Here is a 20,795-nt window from a genome sequence, read left to right on the forward strand (position 1 = left end):
TCAGTCTGTTTCCATGCCTGTGTGTTGAGCATCTGCCCCCTGGTGGTCAGTGCGCGTCATAGCTACCGGTCGAACGGTCTCTTAGGCTTTTATATATATAGATCTTTATATGACAATCCTACTGCCAACATCATACTTAATGGGGAAAAGCTAAAACCATTTCCCCTACGAACAGGAACAAGACAGGGATGCTCACTCTCACCACTCCTGTTTGACATAGTACTGGAAATGCTAGCCATAGTGATCAGACAAGAAGAAGAAATAAAAGCATCCAAATTGGAAAAGAAGAACTAAAACTGCTCATTATTCACAGATGACATGATATTATACAAAGAAAACCATAAAGACTCCATAAGAAAACTACTAGATTTAATAAATGAATTTGGCAATGTAGCTGGATACAAAATTAACACCCAGATATCTATGGCTTTTTTATACACCAATAATGAACTCACAGAAAGAGAAACAAACAAACAAAAAATCCCTTTTATCACTGCACCAAAAAAATTAAGATACCTAGGGATAAAAGCTTAACTAAGGAACTAAAAGAACTGTACTCGGAAAACTATAGGACATTGAAAAAAGAGATAGAGAAAGTCAAACAAATGGAAGAATATCCCATGTTCATGGATTGGTAGAATCAACATCATTAAAATGTCCATACTACCCAAAGCAATCTATAAATTCAATGCACTCCCCATTAAAATACCAATTTTAATGCACTCCCCATTAAAATTCACAGACCTAGAACAAACTCTCCAAAAATTCATATGGAATAAAAAAAGACCCTGAATAGCCATAGCAATCTTGAGAAAGAAGAACAAAGTTGGAGAGATCATAATACCAGATATCATGCTATATTACAAAGCCACTGTTCTCAAAACTGCCTGGTACTGGCACAAGAACAGATGTATTGACCAGTGGTCAGCAAACTGCAGCCCCTTGAGTGTGGCTCTTCCACAAAATACCACGTGCAGGCGCGCATGTATAGTGCAATTGAAACTTCGTGGCCACACTCAAGGGGCCAAAGAGCCGCATGTGGCTTGCAAGCCGCAGTTTGCCAACCATTGATATAGACCAATGGAACAGAACAGAGAACCCAGAAATCGACACAAGCCATTATGCTCAATTAATATTTGACAAGGGAGGCAAGGGCATACAATGGAGTCAAGACAGTCTCTTCAATAAATGGTTTTGGGAAAATTTAACAGATACATGCAAAAAAATGAAACTAGACTACCAACTTACACTATACACAAAAATAAACTCAAAATGGATAAAGGACTGAAACATAAGACAGGAAACCATAAAAATTTTAGAAGAATCAATAGGCAGCAAAATAGCAGACATTTGTTGGAGCAATAGCTTTATCGATACAGCTCCTAGGACAATGGAAACTAAGGAGAAAATAAACAAATGGGACTACATCAAAATAAAAAGCTTCTGCACAGCAAAAGAAACCATCAAAAAACAACAAGAAAGCCCACTTCATGGGAGAACATATTTGCCAATGTTACATCTGATAAGGGCCTAATCTCTAAAATGTATAGGGAACTCATACTTCTTAACAAAAGGAAGATAAACAATCCAATCAAAAAAATGGGCAAAGGACATAAACAGACACTTTTCGAAAGTGGATATACAGAAGGCCAACAGACATGTGAAAACATGCTCAAAGTCACTAATCATCTGAGAGATGCAAATCAAAACGACAATGAGGTACCCTCTCACACCTGTCAGAATGGCTATGACAAGTGCTGGCGAGGATGTGGAGAAAAAGGAACCCTCGTGCACTGCTGGTGGGAATGCAGACTGGTGCAGCCACTGTGGAAAACAGTATGGAATTTCCTAAAAAAATTAAAAATGGAACTCCCATTTGACCCAGTAATCCCACTTCTAGGACTATATTCTAAGAAATCAGAAACACCAATCAGAAAGGATATATGTACCCCTATGTTCATAGCAGCACAATTTACAATAGCTAAGATTTGGAAACAGCCTAAGTGCCCATCAAAAGGTGAGTGGATTAAAAACCTGTGGTACATCTACACAATGGAATACTATGCTGCTGTAAAAAGAAAGAACTCTTACCATTTGCAACAGCATGGATGGAATTGGAGAGCATTATGCTAAGTGAAATAAGCCAATCGGAGAAAGACAAATATCACATGATCTCACTCATTTGTGGACTGTAATGAACAACATAAACTGATGAACAAAAATAGATCCAGAGACAGAGAACCATCAAACAGACTGTCAAACTTCAAAGGGAAGGCAGGGGAGGGTGGGAGGAGGAAGGGTAAGAGATCACCCAAAGGACTTGTATGCATGCATATAAGCATAACCAATGGTCACAGGCACTAGGGGGGTGAGGGCATGTGCTGGGGGGTGGGAGTGGCCGGGAAGAGGTCAATGGGGAAAAAGGAGACATATGTAATACATGTAATACTTTAAACAATAAAGAATTAAAAAATAAATAAAGAGGAGGAAATTGTCTTCTCATCTGTCACAATAAACTTAACATTTCAGAGCCAATAACACTGCTTTAGAGAATAACTATAACACCTGTACCTATTAAAGGTTCGACAGGTGAGAGCTATAACATTATGACTGGTATTTTGCCATCTTCCTATTCACCATTTTCAGTACCTGCACAATACTACATTGAAGGCCAGCCTGACTTAACCATTTCCTGACTTCCTACTTATGATGAATGCAGCAGTAAACACCTCCGGGCTCACACTCCTTCATCGCTTCCCCCTGACTATACCACTATTCTGCTGGCACTGCCACCAGTTGCTATCGAAAGATGCAGCGTTCCACCTCGAAGAACCACAGCCCACCTCCCAAGACTTCTAGAAGCAGTGATGATTTCAACAGTTCCTCCACATCTAGATTTTCCACTGAGGTTCTGGCTGCTAGAAGTCATGAAGCAGGTTGGGCATGAGACAGAAGATAGCAAACAGAGACCCGGACTGTTCCAGGCCGCCTTTTAGTCCAGGCACAAAGCTGTGTGCATGCACAGAGAGAAAAGGAGATGAAGACAACCACAATTGTTTGGGGCCTGAAATACACCGAAAGTTAAATCACAGTATTCCATTGTGTAGATGTACCACTGGATCATGGCCCAGCCCTGCAAACGTGGACCCTGCAACCCCGACTGCTAGATGCAGAATCCCCAGGATCGCTCTGGACAGCACTTCACCAAGTTACACAAATGAGATTCCAACCTCTCAAATACCATGTTTAGCTTCTTTTGTATGTTTAAGGGTTAAAGTTTATTTTTTAAATTCTGTAATGTTAGCTATAAATGTATAATGAGTAAGGATTAAGAAGACACTTTTAGAAAAAGAATAAGTAAAATTTAAAAATGCCCCCATTGAAAAGATAACCGCCACACACAAAAGCTACTGGTAAAAACACATGCAAGACTATTTGCTTTCACCTGATTCAATCACAGAATTCTGTAACTGCTAAGACTGGAGTTTCAATAATGGTGAATTGTTGAATATTACCGATGTCTCTATCCAAATACTTAAGACAAATTATCTCGGGTGGTTTCAAATTAAAAGCTTGTAAAATATGTAACCTCTCTCCTAGTTTTTGCAATTAATAGGGTACGTCTGCAATTAGCCTGACTTACTGAACGTAGTGCTGCTGTCATTAAAAGATGTCTGTGCAAGAGCTGCTGTTATTACGGAGGCTCAGGAGACCAATCGCTCCTAGAGGGCAAACAGTGGACTGGTAGGAAACAAGAGCCATAAATCACACTGTCAGGTGCCGAGAGCGGAGGGGAGCACCGGCACATGAAGGCCATTCGCTGCAAGCACAGCATGGCAGCTTCCCAGGCAGGATTTACTGCACCTGTAATTAATTAAAATTTCCTTCAAGCTAAATCTTTAATAAACAAGGATTTGTGCTGACAATGAAGAAAAAAAGCTCCAGCAACGTAATTTTACAATACACCTCACAGAACAAGCATAGCATCTATCATTCCTTGTATCAGGTGAACATACCATCTCTGAAGTTAATAGGAATTACATCACTTTGCGTAATAATGGGTGTACTTGGAATGGGTCTGAAATATTTAGGATGCTGGAGGCATGCACAGAGGCATGTGGCCCTTTTATTTGTTATGGTTTCACTCTCTTCCAGCTTTTTAAAAAGCCAAGTCTTTTTACTCTAATGTTTCAGAAAACAGGACTTTTAAAAGAACACACGATAACAGTTTCATCAGATGCCTATGTTTTGTGTGGTTTGTCCTTAATTACACATTGTAGTTCTCAAAAAGCATTTTAACATTCTATTTCATTGTTTCCATTTGGGGCCAAGTGTCTGGACCCAAGGAAATAAAGTCTATCCATGAATGACCATGAACATTTTTGATGCATTTATATGGAATCATCAGATATGCCAGAATGTATTTTCTTTCTCAACAACTAAGATAGAGACCTACAATATTCTTTGTTTCTAATAGTAAAAATTCCCCGAGTAAATGTAAGCTTTGCACATCCCATTTCACAGGAAATCAAACTGGGCTCATAGAGGCTAAGTGACTTGCCCAAGATCACAAAGTGATCAAATGATAGATACAAGATTCAAACCCTGGTCTGATAATTGCAAAAATCTATGCTTTACACCTTTAAGCCATTGTATTTCTCACTCTTAAGCCTCTAAATACCATGAATTGATCAAAATAAGATAAAACTCTTTGAATTATCTAAAATATTCCACAGAATTACTATATCCTACATAGAAGCATAAGGTGAGACATAAAGTGACAACTGTTTCAGAATATAAGCAAGAAATTTCTCGCTATACATCTTCAAACTGAAAGAAAGGTCCTTAATAATTAAGTAAACATTTCAACAGAGTGTTAAAGATATTGCCACCCACTGTGAGTTATGGCAGAACTATCACAAAACTACCTTCTTTTATTATCTTTTCATATATTTTCTTTCCCCAACAAAATGGTTAGCTTTTCAAGGCCAGTTAAAACTATATACCCATTTTGAGAAGTCCTAACAGCATCAAAAACCCAGAACATCATGTTCATACTTATACAACAAATAAATACTAATTGGCTGACACATTAGGTTTCTCTATAATAGAAAAAAAAGGACCACAAAACATGAGAAAGGGAAAATCTTTGACTCCTATTAAATAAGAATTTAACTAACCATTGAAGGAGATTCAAAAGACTAGAAATGAATTTATCTGGTTGGACCATTTGGTTGAATATATTAGTCACACTTTTTTTTTTTTTGGCATGGTAGCTGGGTTTTTATTTGCTATCAAAGAGAATATTAACAAAGATAATATAAGAAGGTGATGGAGGTGGGAAGCTAACAGGCTATTTAGAGAAGAAGAAAAATAGATGCACCCCATTTAGAAATCGTTTGATCATTTAAATATGTTCTCTAAATGCAAAAATCTCAAAATTTTATGTCATACCAACTACAACAAATCATTATGAAAATAAAGATAATCTATTTGAATGGTAAACAGAACAATTCTGGCATGATTACTCTAGTATTTTTAAAGAGAAATTCTCTTCTCTTCCCCTTTTTCCCCACCCTGAATGTTCCTATGCCAAGCACCACTGTGACATTTAGACAGGACAACCGGTGGGCACAGAAAGCTCCCCCTGGAGAAAAGGAGTCTTAGCCAATAAATATGGAGAGGACAGCAGACAATAGATGCAGGGTGAGAAGCTGGACCGGCATTGACACAATGTTTGAAATATGATTAAGAAACATAAATTCTATTGCAATTGAACACACCTCTAAACCAATAGGTGTGCATGTGATGGCAAAGATCTATACATACAAGTATGAAAGAACAGAGCAGAGGGATCAAACACCACTTGGGTGCCTGAATCCAAAAGCCAGAGTTCTGATCTCGGCAGTGTTAACTAACAGGCCTGGGTAAGGAATTAACACATTTTGATGTATCATCATCACAAATAACAAAGTGATGTTAGCATTCAAAATAAATGGATTGTGTTTCTAAGTCATGAGTATGGTTTGAAAGAGAACGTAATTTTGATCTTTCACTTGACAGCTTGTATCTTTAGAGATCTGAGATACATTTTTGTTTGTTTTTTTAAAGAAACCTGAAGTGATCTGCTTTCCTACATAATCTCCAGGTCATATATATATATATATATATATATATATATATATATACACACACACTAGAGGCCCAGTGCACGAAATCATGCATGGGTAGGGTCCCTAGGCCTAGCCTGTGATCAGGGCCATCTTCCACCCGCTCGCCAGTCCCCAGTTCCCACCGCCCACCTCAGTTCCCTGTGGTTCCCCGTTCGCCATCCAGCGATCGGAGCCTGCAGGCCAGAGGGAGGGACCAAGAGGTCTGCCTTCCGCCTGCTTGCCAGCCCCCAGTCCTGCCGCCACCCACCCTGGTTCCCTGAGGTTCCTCATTGGCCATCCAGTGATCGGAGCCTGCGTGATGGGGGAGGGACCGAGAGGTGGTCAATGCACCTCATAGCAACTGACCGATTGGTTGTTCTGTTTGTTACGCCATTATGGTTGCTGGCCTTTTATTATATAGGATATTTTTTAAATATATTTTTTACTGATTTTTACAGAGAGGAAGGGAGAGGGATAGAGAGTTAGAAACATCGAATAGAAAGAAACATCGATCAACTACCTTCTGCACAACCCCTACTGGGGATCAAGCCTGCAACCAAGGTACATGCCCTTGACCAGAATTGAACCTGGGACCCTTCAGTCCACAGGCCGATGCTCTATCCACTGAGCCAAACCAGTTAGGGCAGATCTGAGATATTCTGTAACAAAAAAGGAACAGTAGAGTTAAGGGTCAGAATAAAAACACAAGTCTACCGCTTTTCCTTAAAAGTTTAGTAAGGAACTTCAAGTTAAACTCCTTGGTGAACTGTAAAGCACTGAGAAAATTATGAACAATCACTTCGGCATGTGTCTGTGTATGCAAAACAACCTCAGAAGCTAGAATCACTGTAAACAGAAGTGAAATATCTGTCCTTAAGCTTTTGCCCTCTAAACAAGTTAAGGAAGCAAGCCTTACAAAGAAACACTGCCCAATGTCAATGCTACTTCCATTAATGAGTCAATGTATTTCATTTACATGCAGGTAGCTCTTCAGGTTACAATTACAGAAGAAACACAGGTGAGCCATGATCCAGGTGAAGGTGTGAAATATACACACTTCACTAACCCAAAGAAAAGCATAAAGATGGACATAGAAAAAAATTGTCTTATAAAGACAAACATCAACTAATGGATCTTTCCACAGAATTTTGTGAAACAAAACATTAAGAGATGTCAATAGACAATGGAAGTGAAAAAAGGAATACCCAGGCTTATAAGGGTGGTGACAGGATGGTTATAATTTATTTTGACTAGAAAAACAATAGCAACTCTTATTTTTGCCCTCGCGGGTTTGGTTCAGTGGTTAGAGCATCAACCCTCAGACCAAAGGATTGAGGGATCGATTCCCAGTTAAGGAAGCAATTGCAGGTTTGCCAGCCCTGGTAGGGGTGTGTGTGGGAGGCAACCAATAGTGTCTCTCTCACGTCCATCTTTCTCTCTCTCTCTCTTCCTCCCTTCAACTCTCTGTAGAAATCAATGGAAAAATATCCTCAGGTGAGGATTAAAAAAAAACACCCAAAAAACCCAAAACTGTTATTTCCATGCTGCTAAAATATCACTTTTTAAAATCACAGCATTATATTTTAACTCGGTTTACATTCCATTTATCATTTAAAATTCAAGGCAAAGTTGATTGGTTTTAACAACAGCTAGTATAAGTAAGACTCCATCTCACCAAACTTGAGCTACCAAACTATGGATAGTACTGATTCACTTCCATCAAAAGTTCTGCTTACTCATGATCACAACAAGTTGGGAATGTAGAAGAAAGGGGTATTGACAAAATTACAGAAACCCTGGGGTCTAGTGGCTCATGTGTGTCTCCCTCAGAAAGGCCAACATTCACCAGCTCTTTCATGGTCCATGAGAGCTCCCTCAAGGGCTCCAACACTCAGGAAAGAAAGAACTCAGAATAAACTGCCACTTCCCGTCAATAAAACAAACTGCAAAACCACCATGACAATGTGTAATTATTATTTATTCCGCAAATGCTTATAGGGCACTTGGGATACAAAAATGCGGAACACACAGTCCCTACTCTATGCAACTTACAGTCTAGATAGTGAGACAGATGACAATAAAAAAAGCGTAACAGAACACATCTATGTTACCCCTAGGAATACAGATAAACCTCCTTTTAGATAATGTGGTTAAAATTAGGAATAAGTGAGGAAACACACTATCAAAATACAGTGATTATAATTATATGACAACCAAGGATTCAGAGAACAAAAAACTAAAAAGCAACAATGCAAACTGCAAAATTCTCAAAATGGCATATTGTTCTTTTGTTCATTGAAAACATGTTTTAAAAGCATATTAACAAATGGTTTTGCCAATTAAAAATTATGACCTTTATTACCCACCTTCCTAAAACCGTTTGAAGCCACCAATACTCCTAATCCGCCAGGGGACTGTTCGTGAGCCTGCCTTACGGCCCCTCGTGCTCCCAGGCTGAGCCCTGTCTGTGCCCAGCAGGACAACCAACAGTCTCATCACCACTAGGGGCTGGAATGATAAGCCTTCATTCACAATTATTTTCAAAATACAAAGCTCAAATTAAATCAGTAGCAGTTTAAGTGCATGAAGAGAAACACAGAAACACCCACTTGATATACATGGGTCAAAGAAAACAAGCATGTAAAATGGAAGGCTTTAAGATGAAACAAACAAAAAGGTGCTGACGTGGGTACTGTTACCTTTCTGTGGGTGTAGGAGCCAGTTTCGTGTAGAACTGCCACTCTGAACGGAGGCCACCATGTGTGAAATTCCTTCACCCACTGATGCATCACTGTCGTAGGGCAGACAATGATTGTCGGACCCAACCCCTCAAACCTGTACCGAAATGTCCAAGAAGAAAATACAACCATAAATGACAGCGCAAGGATGATCAACTGCCAAAAAATAAAAAAAGAAACCAACAAAACTTAACAGTTCAAAAAAGAAAATCCAAAAAACAAAAGGAAAATCCTAGCTATGGGATTTGATATTTCCTATAAAGAAAAAGCTGCTAAGGTTAAAACCCAGTCAGTGAAATCCCCACCATCCCATTCATCAGTTGGTGAATGCAGGCATTAAGGGAAAACGCTAGCTAGCACATTGGAAGATAACATCTATGGCCAGCTGGTGTTGCTCAGAGGTTGAGTGTTGACCTATGAACCAGGAGGTCACGGTTTGATTCCTGGTCAGAGCACATGCCCGGGTAGCAGGCTTGATCCCCAGTGGGGGGTGTGCAGGAGGCAGCTGATCAATGATTCTCTCTCATCATTGATGTTTCTATCTCTCTCTCCCTCTCCCTTCCTCTCTGAAATCAATAAAAATATTTTTTTTTAGAAAAGATAACATCTAAAGTAAAGTAAAATCAAACAAAAATCATGTCATAAAAATATTTTTCTCTCCTCCTCTCTTCCAGATTGATGAAGAGATTATTATCAATGTATCTCAAACTAAGGGAACACAAGAGTGCCTTCCATTTGTTTGACCCTTTATAATTTACCACAAGTTTTCACCCACAAAATTCCAGCCAGCCTCACAGCCCTGGAAATAAGCAGGACAGAAATGCCCAGGGGTTCAGAGCCCAGAATGCTGACGTGCCAGGGCCACATGGTCACAGGAGATGGGTAACACCTAGAAGTCAGTCTTCTGAGCCCTGCAGCCCGCTCTTCCACATGCTGCTCACTTCCCATGTGATAAACACACGGAGGAGCAGCGTAGTGGCCGTCACTAGTGGTAAGCCCATGGCCATCGAGCGCAAGCGCCTGTCCTAGTGGAAACAACTGAGCACCACGAGCAAGAGCCTTATCAACAGCCCACGTCCACCCAGCAATCCCAAAGAAGCATATGTACACGGTAGGGAAAGGGAGCCTATTTTTCCTACTTGCTTACTCTTTTACTTACACACCCACAAATAAAGGGAGGGTGGACTAAAGCATCCTGTTCTTTAATGTAGCATAGGTCAGTGGTTAGGACTGCCTACGTCTGAATCCCAGCTCTGGACACACTAATTCTGTGATCTTGGGTACATTACTTAATCTCTCTGAACCTGTTTCTCATCTTAAAGTGGGAATAACAGTACTGATCATATGGTTTACATAAAGATTGAATCAGTCAATATCTGTAAAGTGCTTACAGTCAATATTGGACCACACAGTAAATACTATAAGTGCTTGTTAAAGAAGATGGAATATCATGTAACCATTAATGTTCTTTCTGAAGAATATTTTAAAATCTGGAAAAATGTTCATAGTAAGTCTTTTAAAAAAAGACTTACACATAGGTAGCTGATAGATGGGTCATAACCACTATCCCAGCATGCCTTTCTCCTAGCTCCTCCCTAACAGAATCAGTGCGGTGCAGCATCCACGCTTCCTTCCCAGAGGCGTCCCTGCTGGGACTCAGCAGGGTCTGGCTGTAGTGAAGACGGGAGAAGCAGGAGTCCCGATTCTTCTCAGAGTGTCAGCACACACCACGCCCCTGGGAACGCTCACTAGTCCACTAAGTGGCCTGGGAACACTGGCTCACCCAGTGATGGTAGTCCCCCCTTATCTGTGGTTTCATCTTCTGCATTTTCAGTTCAAAAATGTTAAATGGAAAAGTCCAGAAATAAACAATTCTAAAGTTTTAAACTGGTCTGAGTAGCCGGACTGTGATGAAATCTCACATCCAGCTTCAGTCGTGCATCACCCCTTTGGCCAGTGTACCGGTGCTGTATACACTCCCACCCATTAGTCACTGAGCAGCCATCTGGGCTCTCGGATTGACTGTCGTGGTACCACAGTGCTTGTGTTCAGTCACCCTTATAGCAGCCTGCGCTATGGCACCCTGCCCACGCCACTCACCTCCTTTCCTCCTCAGCTACACATGGCACCATCCCACATCATCACAAGAAAAAGAGGGTGAGAACAGTAAAATAAGACGTTTTGAGAGAGAGGTCACATTCACATATCTTTATGGTAGTACATGGTTATAATTGTTTGATTTTGTTATTAGTTACTACTGTTCATTGCTTACTATGCCTAATTTATAAATTAAACTTTACCATAGGTGTGTATGCATAGGTTCGGTGCTACCCCAGGTGTCAGGTATTCACTGGGGATCTTGGAACACACCGTGTGGATGAGGTGCTGCACCTTCTCAGCTGGGGAAGCGTTTCCTCTGTTGGTCTCCTGCTGCACGTGCACAAGGAGCTAGCCCAGTGGCCACAGGGCAGCTGGGTACAGCGCAAAATCTTATGACACAAGGAGAAATGTGAGCACCTGGGTCCCTGACGACATCCCAGCCTACTGATCGGGCTGTGTTACTGCCCACTCCTGCAGTTTTCAAGGGATAGCACACGTACTGGGAGAATTTAACCTATTTTGAAACCGGGCTTTATTTACTTACACTCAAACTATCCTGATGCGCTGTAAACCACAGGTACCTGCATCTACCCGTCCTGCCCGCCCTACCCTCCTGTGACAGTAGAACAGTGTTCCTTCTCTCATCAGAGACCAGCCCCTGGGCCTTGCTATGAGCCCATGCCCCACCACAGCCGCCCGCCATTGCTGGCTGCTGCATCTGCAGTCCTGCAGGGAGTCGGGTGCTAGTAAGTGCACAGTGAATATTAAGCAACTTGGGGGGATCTCTTAACACTAGACTCACGCAGCTCCTGCTACAAGAGGAGCCAACACTGTCCAGACCCTGCTGACCTCCATGGCCCTCTCCCTCATTCTGGAGCCATCTCGGGCACTTTTTAAACTGCCCTTCTTCCCCCCACCCTACCTTTTTCTGCCCGACACAGTGTAGACTACAGTTAGATGTACACTGCACATTCCTGCCCCATGCTATCTAATTAATTCCCATTGTTTCAATTACTCCCTCTACACAGATGATGCCAAATCTAGGTCTCCAGCCCAGATCTCCTTCCTGAACTCCAAAGTACCATATGCTTGGATGTCTAATGCTGTATCTCCACTCAGATGTCCCCACGGCATCTTCCCCACACACCTTGCCCTCCGCGTGACTCCTAATCCAACGGAAAGAACTGTCACCTACTCTCCAGGTGCCCAATTTGGAAATCCAGCCCTCATCCCTGGTCAGCCCCTCTTGCTCTCCACCATATCCAACCTATCAAGTTCATGTCACACCTGGCTCCTCAATCCCTCCACAAGCCACCTGCCTGTGCATCTACATGCTGATGCTCAGTTCTGGCCACTGTCATCTGACCCGGTTACTGTGTGTACTAGCATGATCAGTTCAAAAAAGCAAAATCTGAATGCTTCATCCCTTTGCTTAAAAAAGCCTTTTAACGTCTGCCTGTTGTTCCTAGAATAGTTTAAATACCTAATCTGGCCTATGAAACCACAAGAATCTGAGCTCTGCTCCCCTTATCAGCCTCACCTCTCATGATGCCATCCCAACATCTGCCCTGAGGCTCAGCACTCCAACTGTCCGCACTGTCTTCAGTTCCTACCAAGAGCACAACCTGGGCCTCTCACTCTCTGCCTCGTCCCTTCCTATCCTTTTATCCTAGCTGCCGTCTATTTGTCCTTCAGACCTCAGCTGCTTTGGTAGCTTCTCCCTGTCCTTTCCTCTCCAGAAGGGCTAAGGACCTTTCCGCGGTGCAGTGCCCTAATGAGACCCGGTACTAACTAATCATTCCTAAGCTCCTTCCTTCAAATCACCTCCATGCCTAAGGCACAGGAAGGAATTAATGAATACTGGCTTTATTAAATAAAAATATTTTTAAGGCCCTGACCGGTTTGGCTCAGTGGATAGAGCATCGGCCTGAGAACTGAAAGGTCCCAGGTTCGATTCCAGTCAAGGGCATGTACCTTGGTTGCGGGCACATCCCCAGTGGAGGGTGTGCAGGAGGCAGCTGATCGATGTTTCTCTCTCATCGATGTTTCTAGCTCTCTATCCCTCTCCCTTCCTCTCTGTAAAAAATCAATAAAATATATTTAAAAAAAATATTTTTAAGGGTTGGCAGAAAATATATTGAAATAAAAGAGATAATTTCTGAGTTGGGGGAACATGTGTAATTTTTATTTTCTTGCTACAGCTCAATAAATGATACCTGAACTTAAAAAAAATTATAAATCAGAGTAAATCAAACAGTGCTTAAAATATTAAAAACAATATTGTGCAAAACTGAAAAATACCTTGTAGCTCTAATAGAAAAACAAGCCATAACCTAAACGAGGCTTACTCTTATACTCCAACGTGACAGTCTCCACCTGCTTCCAAACCCTTTCAACCTGCGGCTACAGCCCCTGCCCTGCCCTCTGCTCTGCACAAGGGCTGGGACTACAGAAGTCAGAGGCTGCAATCGACTCTGGCACTTCCTGCAGAATTCCCCAAACGTCTCTGCTTCTCACCAAGGCAGGTCCTGGGAGAGCGTGCCTCTGCCCTGGCCCCTTCCAAGACAATACTCCTTTCTAAAAGGATTAAATGCACTGGCTTCTATTCTCCAAGAGGAACAAGAGTTATCATCAATATGTACGTAGCAGGAATTAGGAAACAACCATTCAAAATCTGTCTAAAATAGTTAAAAACAAATTCACTTTCAAATAAGCATAAATACACACATACGGGGTTTTTATTAGGTTCTACTGCAGTTTTTCTCTTTCAGCAAACTGCTACAAATGATGACTCACATTTTGTCATTTAAGGTCAATATTACATTCTAGCTGAACAGCTGTGTGAATTACTACACCCTTCAATTTCTGTCATTCTTCCTTTATTTGAAGACTACGGAGGCTTAGAGGCTGAGTAGACAGCTAGGAGCAATACCAACCTTGTTCCTGAACCAAAGAAGGGGCAATCAAATCCATTAACAATCACATCTACTACCCTACCCTTTTCCAGCCCTCAACACTGGTAAGATGACCACTAGAAGTACTTAAATATCCTAGAGCCGTGATTGACAAACCACGGCTCGCGAGCCACATGCGGCTCTTTGGCCCCTTGAGTGTGGCTCTTACACAAAATACCACGTGCGGGCACACACGTACAATGCGATTGAAACTTCGTGGCCCATGCACAGAAGTCGGTATTTTGTGGAAGAGCTGGTATTTTGTGGAAGAGCCACATTGAAGGGGCCAAAGAGCCACATGTGGCTCGCGAGCCACAGTTTGCCGAGTCGCAGTTTGCTGACCACTGTCCTAGAGGATTAGCATCAATTACCAAACTGGCTACAGTTCCTTTCATCCTCGATTATCATTGATTATGATCTCACAAATTTAAGACAAGCCAATAGTGTCAGGGTCAAATATGTCAACCTGCAGGATGGAAATCTGCTACTCACAGCCTAGACAGGGGTGGGCAAACTTTTTGACTCGAGAGCCACAATGGGTTCTTAAACTGGACCGGAGGGCCGGAACAAAAGCATGGCTGGAGTGTTTGTGTGAACTAATATAAATTCAAAGTAAACATCACTACATAAAAGGGTACGGTCTTTTTTTTTAGTTTTATTCATTTCAAGCGGGCCGTAGTTTGCCCAAGGCTGGCCTAGAACTTACCAGAAATTACAAAGTGAAATATTTACCTTGAAAAGTTTATTAATTTTTTCAAGCCATTTATTTGTAACTAGAGGCCTGGTTCATGAAATTCGTGCACTCGGGGTGGGGGGGATCCCTCACCCCGGCCTGCACCCTCTAGCAGTCCCGAAGTCCCTGGGGGATGTTCGACTGATGGCTCATGGGGAGCGGGCCTAAGCCGTTAGTCAGGCATCCTTAGTACTGCTGAGGAGTACTGCGTTGAGCATCTGCCCCCTGGTGGTCAGTGTGCATCATAGTGACAGGTCATTCTGCTGTTCGGTTGATTTGCATATTAGCCTTTTATTATATAGGATTAGAAATTTACTCAATGATAGCTAAGACTTTAAAATATTATCTGAAGTGTGAAAGATAATTTCTTTCCTCTCCAACATAAAATTTGGGGTGTGTCTATCATAATATGAATGGCAAAGTGAAAATAAGATAGTATGTGCATTATGAACTGGGAACACAGTGACCAGTATAGATTTTTATTAACCACATGCCATATGTTTCTCCTTCTTAAAAACAAACACACATACACAACACATTAAAATAAACCACCCAAAACATCTTTTGCCACAACGTTTCTTCTTGCTATCACAGAGACCCACACTATTTTAATGATCATGGGACTCAAAATTACAACACTAAGACCACCTAAAGTTAGGGCCTCAAACTGCACAGCTTGTAGGAGTTTGGTGGAAATGTGCACAGCCAATAAAGCAAGGCCGACTCATAGCACTTGACAACTCAATTTCATTTGAACTTCATTTGACTATTCATCTGACTCGTTTCCTTAGGACATGAACACAGAGGAAAACTCTAAATTCATTCTGTTTCAGAGGAGGATATGTTACAATGCTGTTACATACCAATAGTTTGCTCTGGCACACGGGAGTTGGGGGACCCTCAGTGCACCTCTATTCATACAGAGCCTCGTTGTTCTGATGACATACAACCACATTCTGGGAAGCACTTGTACCAATACTATTTCAGTGAAGACGATCTGGGCTATAATCCAACACGTCACACGATTTCATTATGGAAAAGAGGATATGCGCACCGATAGCTAATTGATTACAGCTGTTCTATCATTAGCCTTGACTTCACTCCTACAATTGTCACTGCTTGGGAGGCATGTTTTAATTTTTAGATCAAAATTACACTGCAGGGATGACTTTAGGTTTCCTAGGCCCAGAGGACGAGGTTCCATACAGGTTTCATGATAATAGGGAAGGAAAGGAGGAAAAGACATGGGAAATAAGAAAATCCCAGAAATCATTTAAGGAAAGAAAGACAGTCCTAGAAAATGTATGGGGCAGCTTAGGGCATTCTAGTTATCAAAACAACAACAAAAACCCAAGTGGAGTTATAGAGCCAAGCCCACCTAAGAGCTATTTAGAACAGAGAAAGCATTTTACAAATCTAAACTAATGACAGTCTTAGAAAAGAAAACATTAAGTTCAACTCTGCCTTTTCCCTGGGCTGGAATGTCTTGACTTGATTCCAGGCAAAATGTAACAGAATTCTAATATATGAAGAAAAACCTCTTCTTCCTTGTAATAATAACAAAATATTTAGTATTTTAAAATCACCAAGTGTTTTTTCCCTTTCCCGCATTTACATAAATATTTCTAAAACTTTAAATACTCCTCATGAGAAGTGTTGACCTGGTAAATTAATAACAGAGTAAGGGATAAAAACAAAGCACTGTGAAGATAGAAAGCCTATGGTTTGTATTTGGCTCTCTGCTATACACTGTCTGTGAAGAATTGGAGGACAACACAACACAGGGACTTTCTGCAGATGTGACTTCAGACACACTGATATGATTTTAAAGGTGTCTCCAAATTGTATCTAGAGCATGCCCGAGGTTTCTACCACATAACCATCCGGTAAATAGCTTGCTTTTACTCCTTAGATAAGCCTATTGGAATCTAAAAAGCTCTCAGTATTATGCTAAGTGAAATAAGCCCGCCAGAGAAAGACAAGTATCACATGATCTCTCTCATATGTGGAATCTAATGAACAAAATAAACTGATGAACATAATAGTTCCAGAGACACAAAAGCAAAGAAAAGACTGATGAATCTCAGAGGGAAGGTGGGGGAGGGTGGGTGGGTGGGTGGGAAGTGATCAACCAAAGAGCTTGTATGCATATATGCATAACCCGTGGGCACAGACAATAGGGTGGTGAAGGCTGGGGGGTGGGGGAGGCAGGGAGGTGGACTAGAAAGGGTTAATGGGGGGAAGAGGGGACATAAGTAATACTTTCAACAATAAAGATTTTAAAAAATAAGAAGCAGCTCTAAGATTAACTGGCTTCAAGAATAACCCACATAATTTACCTAGCATTATTGTTCCCAGTACTAAACTATACAAAGCAAATTTACAACTTATATATGGAAACAGTCACCACACTGATTTTAAAATAAAATATTTCAGTCCTACCATACCGAACTAACACTTTAAAATTCTTATTCTTTCAGAGTACTAAAGCTTTAATAGTATTTAAATTCCTAAAGAAAATAAAGACTAAAATCTAAACAGTTTTCTATCATTTTAGCATTTCAGATAGTCACTGAGGCTGTGGCCTTAGAATTTCTATAAAGTCTTGGAAGAGGGGTAGAAAGCAACAGTGAGCAGACAAGTAATGTCATTTTAAGAAATCACTGTCTATAAATGCTCTCATGCACAACGACTATAAAAGAAATTCGGGAGAATGGCTTTTCCAAAGCTCCAACTTTCCCCATGAATAGACTTCGTACTTACTGTAATGCTTACCTGGTCTCATGCCAAAACAAGTATTTTAATATAAAATTTAATAAATGGAACTAAAAGTATCATGTCTAATTTAATATTCCATATTGTGTAAACTATTGATATTAACATAATTGAGTTTGTAAACAATCCATTTGTAGAAGCTAACCTTAGACAACTGTATTGACCCAAAACATCTAGTGGGGCTCATCTGCAAAATGAAGCCTCAATGCCTAGAATTCATTAAAAGTGTTACATGTTTAATTTCTCCTGCCCTACAGCTCCATTGTCTCGTAAAAATTTTCCTTTGATCTCCCCCACTAAAAGAATTAAAGGAATATTGTAATTGAAATGTCATCAATAATTCACAAGACCCTCCTCCACAGCAATACATCTGATAAAATATTAATTGAGCTCCACAGACTGACAGTCTGCAGAGGAGCACTTGCCTGTAATTTGAACCACGAGTTCTGATCTTGCTGTAGCTCAGACCTGCCAAGAAGGCAATTATCTGGATGGTCTTGCCCAATCCCATTTCGTCTCCCAGAATTCCTCCTGCCTGCTGGCAGTGCAATTCCCACAGCCACCTAACACCTGTCTGCTGGTACCTACAACAACAAACACCAACAAGAAAAAGAAAATGGCAAATGGTGGATAATACAGATCATAACACAAAGTACTCATGAATTAATCATTTCGCTAAGTTCTAGTACCAGTTAGAGAAACATGCCGGATGTGTGTTTTACATAAGTATTATATTTATAAAGTCATACATTTTTTATTACCTAGGCCTAAAATCACAAATTTTTCTTTACAGAACATTAACACATTTCTAATTAAACTGATAGATGGCGTAATTAGGGACTATTTTATTTCCTTTACAACATTAAAAATAGCTTGGTAGATAAACATAAACTCATTATCTTTTTCAGTATCTTTCTGGAGGGGGAAATCTCAAATACTTTTAGCTTTTTAAGTTTCAATAATTTTCTATTAACAACAAGCATGAACAGCATCAAAAGCAGGCTATAGATTACCAATTTATAGCATATATTACTTAAAGTCACTTGGTAATCATATTTCTTTTTTTGTTGTTGTTAATCCTCACCTGAAGATATTTTTTCCATTGATTTTTAGAGAGAGTGGAAGGTAGGGGGAGAGACAGAGAGAGAGAAACATTGGCCGGGTATCGAGCCTGCCACCAAGTTACATGCCATTGACCAGAATCGAACCTGGGACCCTCCAGTCCATGGGTGGACGCTCTATCCACTGAGCCAAATCGGCTAGGTCCATATTTTCTTTTTATAAGAAAAATTAAATTAAATTGTAAGGTGATAAACAAGTCTGAATAATAGAGTTCCTCACAAAATTAATACATAACAGATGATTCTGCCATATTACTAGCATATGCAAAAAAAACAGTTTAAAAAATCAATAATACAAAAAAACTTTTTAATATTTTAAAGCAGAACTTGATTCAGGGACTTTTTCATAGATACAAAAACATCAGAGCTCTTGAAATTTTAAATAAGGAGTATAGGTCAAAGGTAATAATAACACAGTCCCCTCTACAAAAAAAAAAAAAAAAAGAAAGAAAAATGTTGGTATTTTCCTTTCTCAATGGCATATTTATTTAATCTATAGTCTAAAAATAAAGTTTAAAAAAGGAATAATGCAAAAAGAATTTTTAAGAGTTAACATCATGGAACAGTATAAAGATTCCATGCCAAGTTAAAAAAAAAGTTAAAAAGAAATCTAAAAAACAAACAAAACAAAAAACACCTAAGTTAAAAGACAATGAAATCCAAAGGATTTTTTTTTTCTTTCAGGAAAATACCAAGACTAATGAGCTTCCCACCGTAAAAGAAAATGATTTTATTTTACTGCCCAAATATATTTGGTGCATGACATGTCTACCTAAAATCTCATTATGAACTGCAGTCCTTGTTGAACTAGTTTTACTTAATCTTCTCTCATGTCATAATTAACTTTCCCCCAGTATTTTGCAAATCAATTCCAAAATTTGACTCCAGCTGTTGCCATTATTATCTATCACATAAGGAAAACTTAGAATGAGAATTTTACTGCTTACTAAGTTTGCTAATCTATACTAATAAAAAGGTAATATGCTAATTAGGGCGGAGGTCCTTCCAGGCATCCTTCCGGACAAAGCCACAGCGGCTGCCCGAGGCTCAGGCAGGCCACGGATGGAGGCTGCCACCGGGAGGGCCGGCCCAAGGCTCAGGCAACGAGGGCCAGGCTGAGGCTCAGGCAAGCCGTGGCGGGAGCGGGCCTAAGCTGTCAGTAGGACATCCCCTGAGGGTTCCTGGACTGTGAGAGGGGGCAGGCTGGGCTGAGGGACCCCCCACCCCCATCCAGTACACAAATTTTTGTGCACCGGGCCTCTAGTCATAATATACAATTTGAATATGCACCCTGGAAAAAAAAGGATTAAAAATCAAGACATAAAAAGTGCACTATGAATAAAAGATCATTTAATTTGGGAAGAAGAACAAGTTCTACTTGCAAGTGGTATGCAATCAGAGAATAATGGCAACTACTTCGGGAGCCTAGAGCCTACTGCCAGGGAGGCACCAGGCCAGGTGGTTGGATGTAGCCTCAAAACCACCCTGCAGGGAGATTGGCCAGCCTGTTTTATAGTTAGGAAATGAAGGCACGGAGAGGTTAAGTAACTTGCCAAAGGTCACACTGTTAGAAAAAAATGAGCAAGGCAGAACTGAAAATCCAGAACCTCTGATTCCAACCACTTGAGAGATAATCCTGACCAGCAGTTCTCAAGGAGGGGTCACTCTGCTTCCTCGGGAGCATCTGGCACTACCTACAGGCAAATGCCATTGTTCTCTAGTGGTGAAGGTCCGAGATGCTGGTCAGCATCCTGCAACGCAAAGGAACAGTTCCTACAACAAAGAATTATTCGGCCCAAAATATTGTTGTACTAAAGATGAGAAACCCAGATCTAGAATAAAAGCTGGCTGTGAACTGGCTAATAAACTAATTCCAGCTTTGGAAAAGGATGTATTCAAAAAACTTGCCAAAAAACTGATGTACAGAACTAATCCTTTATTTGTGGTTTCACTTTCTACAGTTTCAATTACTTGCAGTAAATCACAGTCCAAAAATATTAAAGAGAAACTCCAGAAATAAACATAAGTTTTAAGTTTGCACACCATTCTGAGTAGCATGATGAAATCTCAAGCCTTCCCACTTCGTCCTGCTGGGACATAAGTCACCCCTTTGTCCAGCATTACCCCCGCTGTACACGCTCCCTGCCCATTAGTCACTCAGTAGCTCTTTCAGTTATCACATCCACTGTTGAGGTATTACAGTGCTTGTGTTCAAGTAACCC

General features: G+C 40.7%; 1 protein-coding gene across 6 annotated transcripts in view; it reads right to left on the minus strand.

Annotated features, from left to right (window-relative positions):
* ERCC6 (ERCC excision repair 6, chromatin remodeling factor) overlaps positions 1 to 20,795 on the minus strand; it is an 81,154-nt gene that overhangs the window by 23,324 nt on the left and 37,035 nt on the right. For 5 of the 6 annotated variants that reach the window (XM_059662091.1, XM_059662092.1, XM_059662093.1 and 2 more), the window contains 2 exons: positions 17,878 to 18,036; positions 8,852 to 8,987 (listed from right to left, as the gene is read on the minus strand). In XM_059662091.1, the coding sequence (XP_059518074.1) occupies positions 8,852 to 8,987; positions 17,878 to 18,036 (295 nt within the window). The remainder of the gene's footprint in view (positions 1 to 8,851; positions 8,988 to 17,877; positions 18,037 to 20,795) is intronic. The other variant, XM_059662090.1, reaches the window with a different exon arrangement.

This window comes from Myotis daubentonii, chromosome 13, assembly GCF_963259705.1.
Source record: "Myotis daubentonii chromosome 13, mMyoDau2.1, whole genome shotgun sequence".
Lineage (NCBI taxonomy): Eukaryota > Metazoa > Chordata > Mammalia > Chiroptera > Vespertilionidae > Myotis > Myotis daubentonii.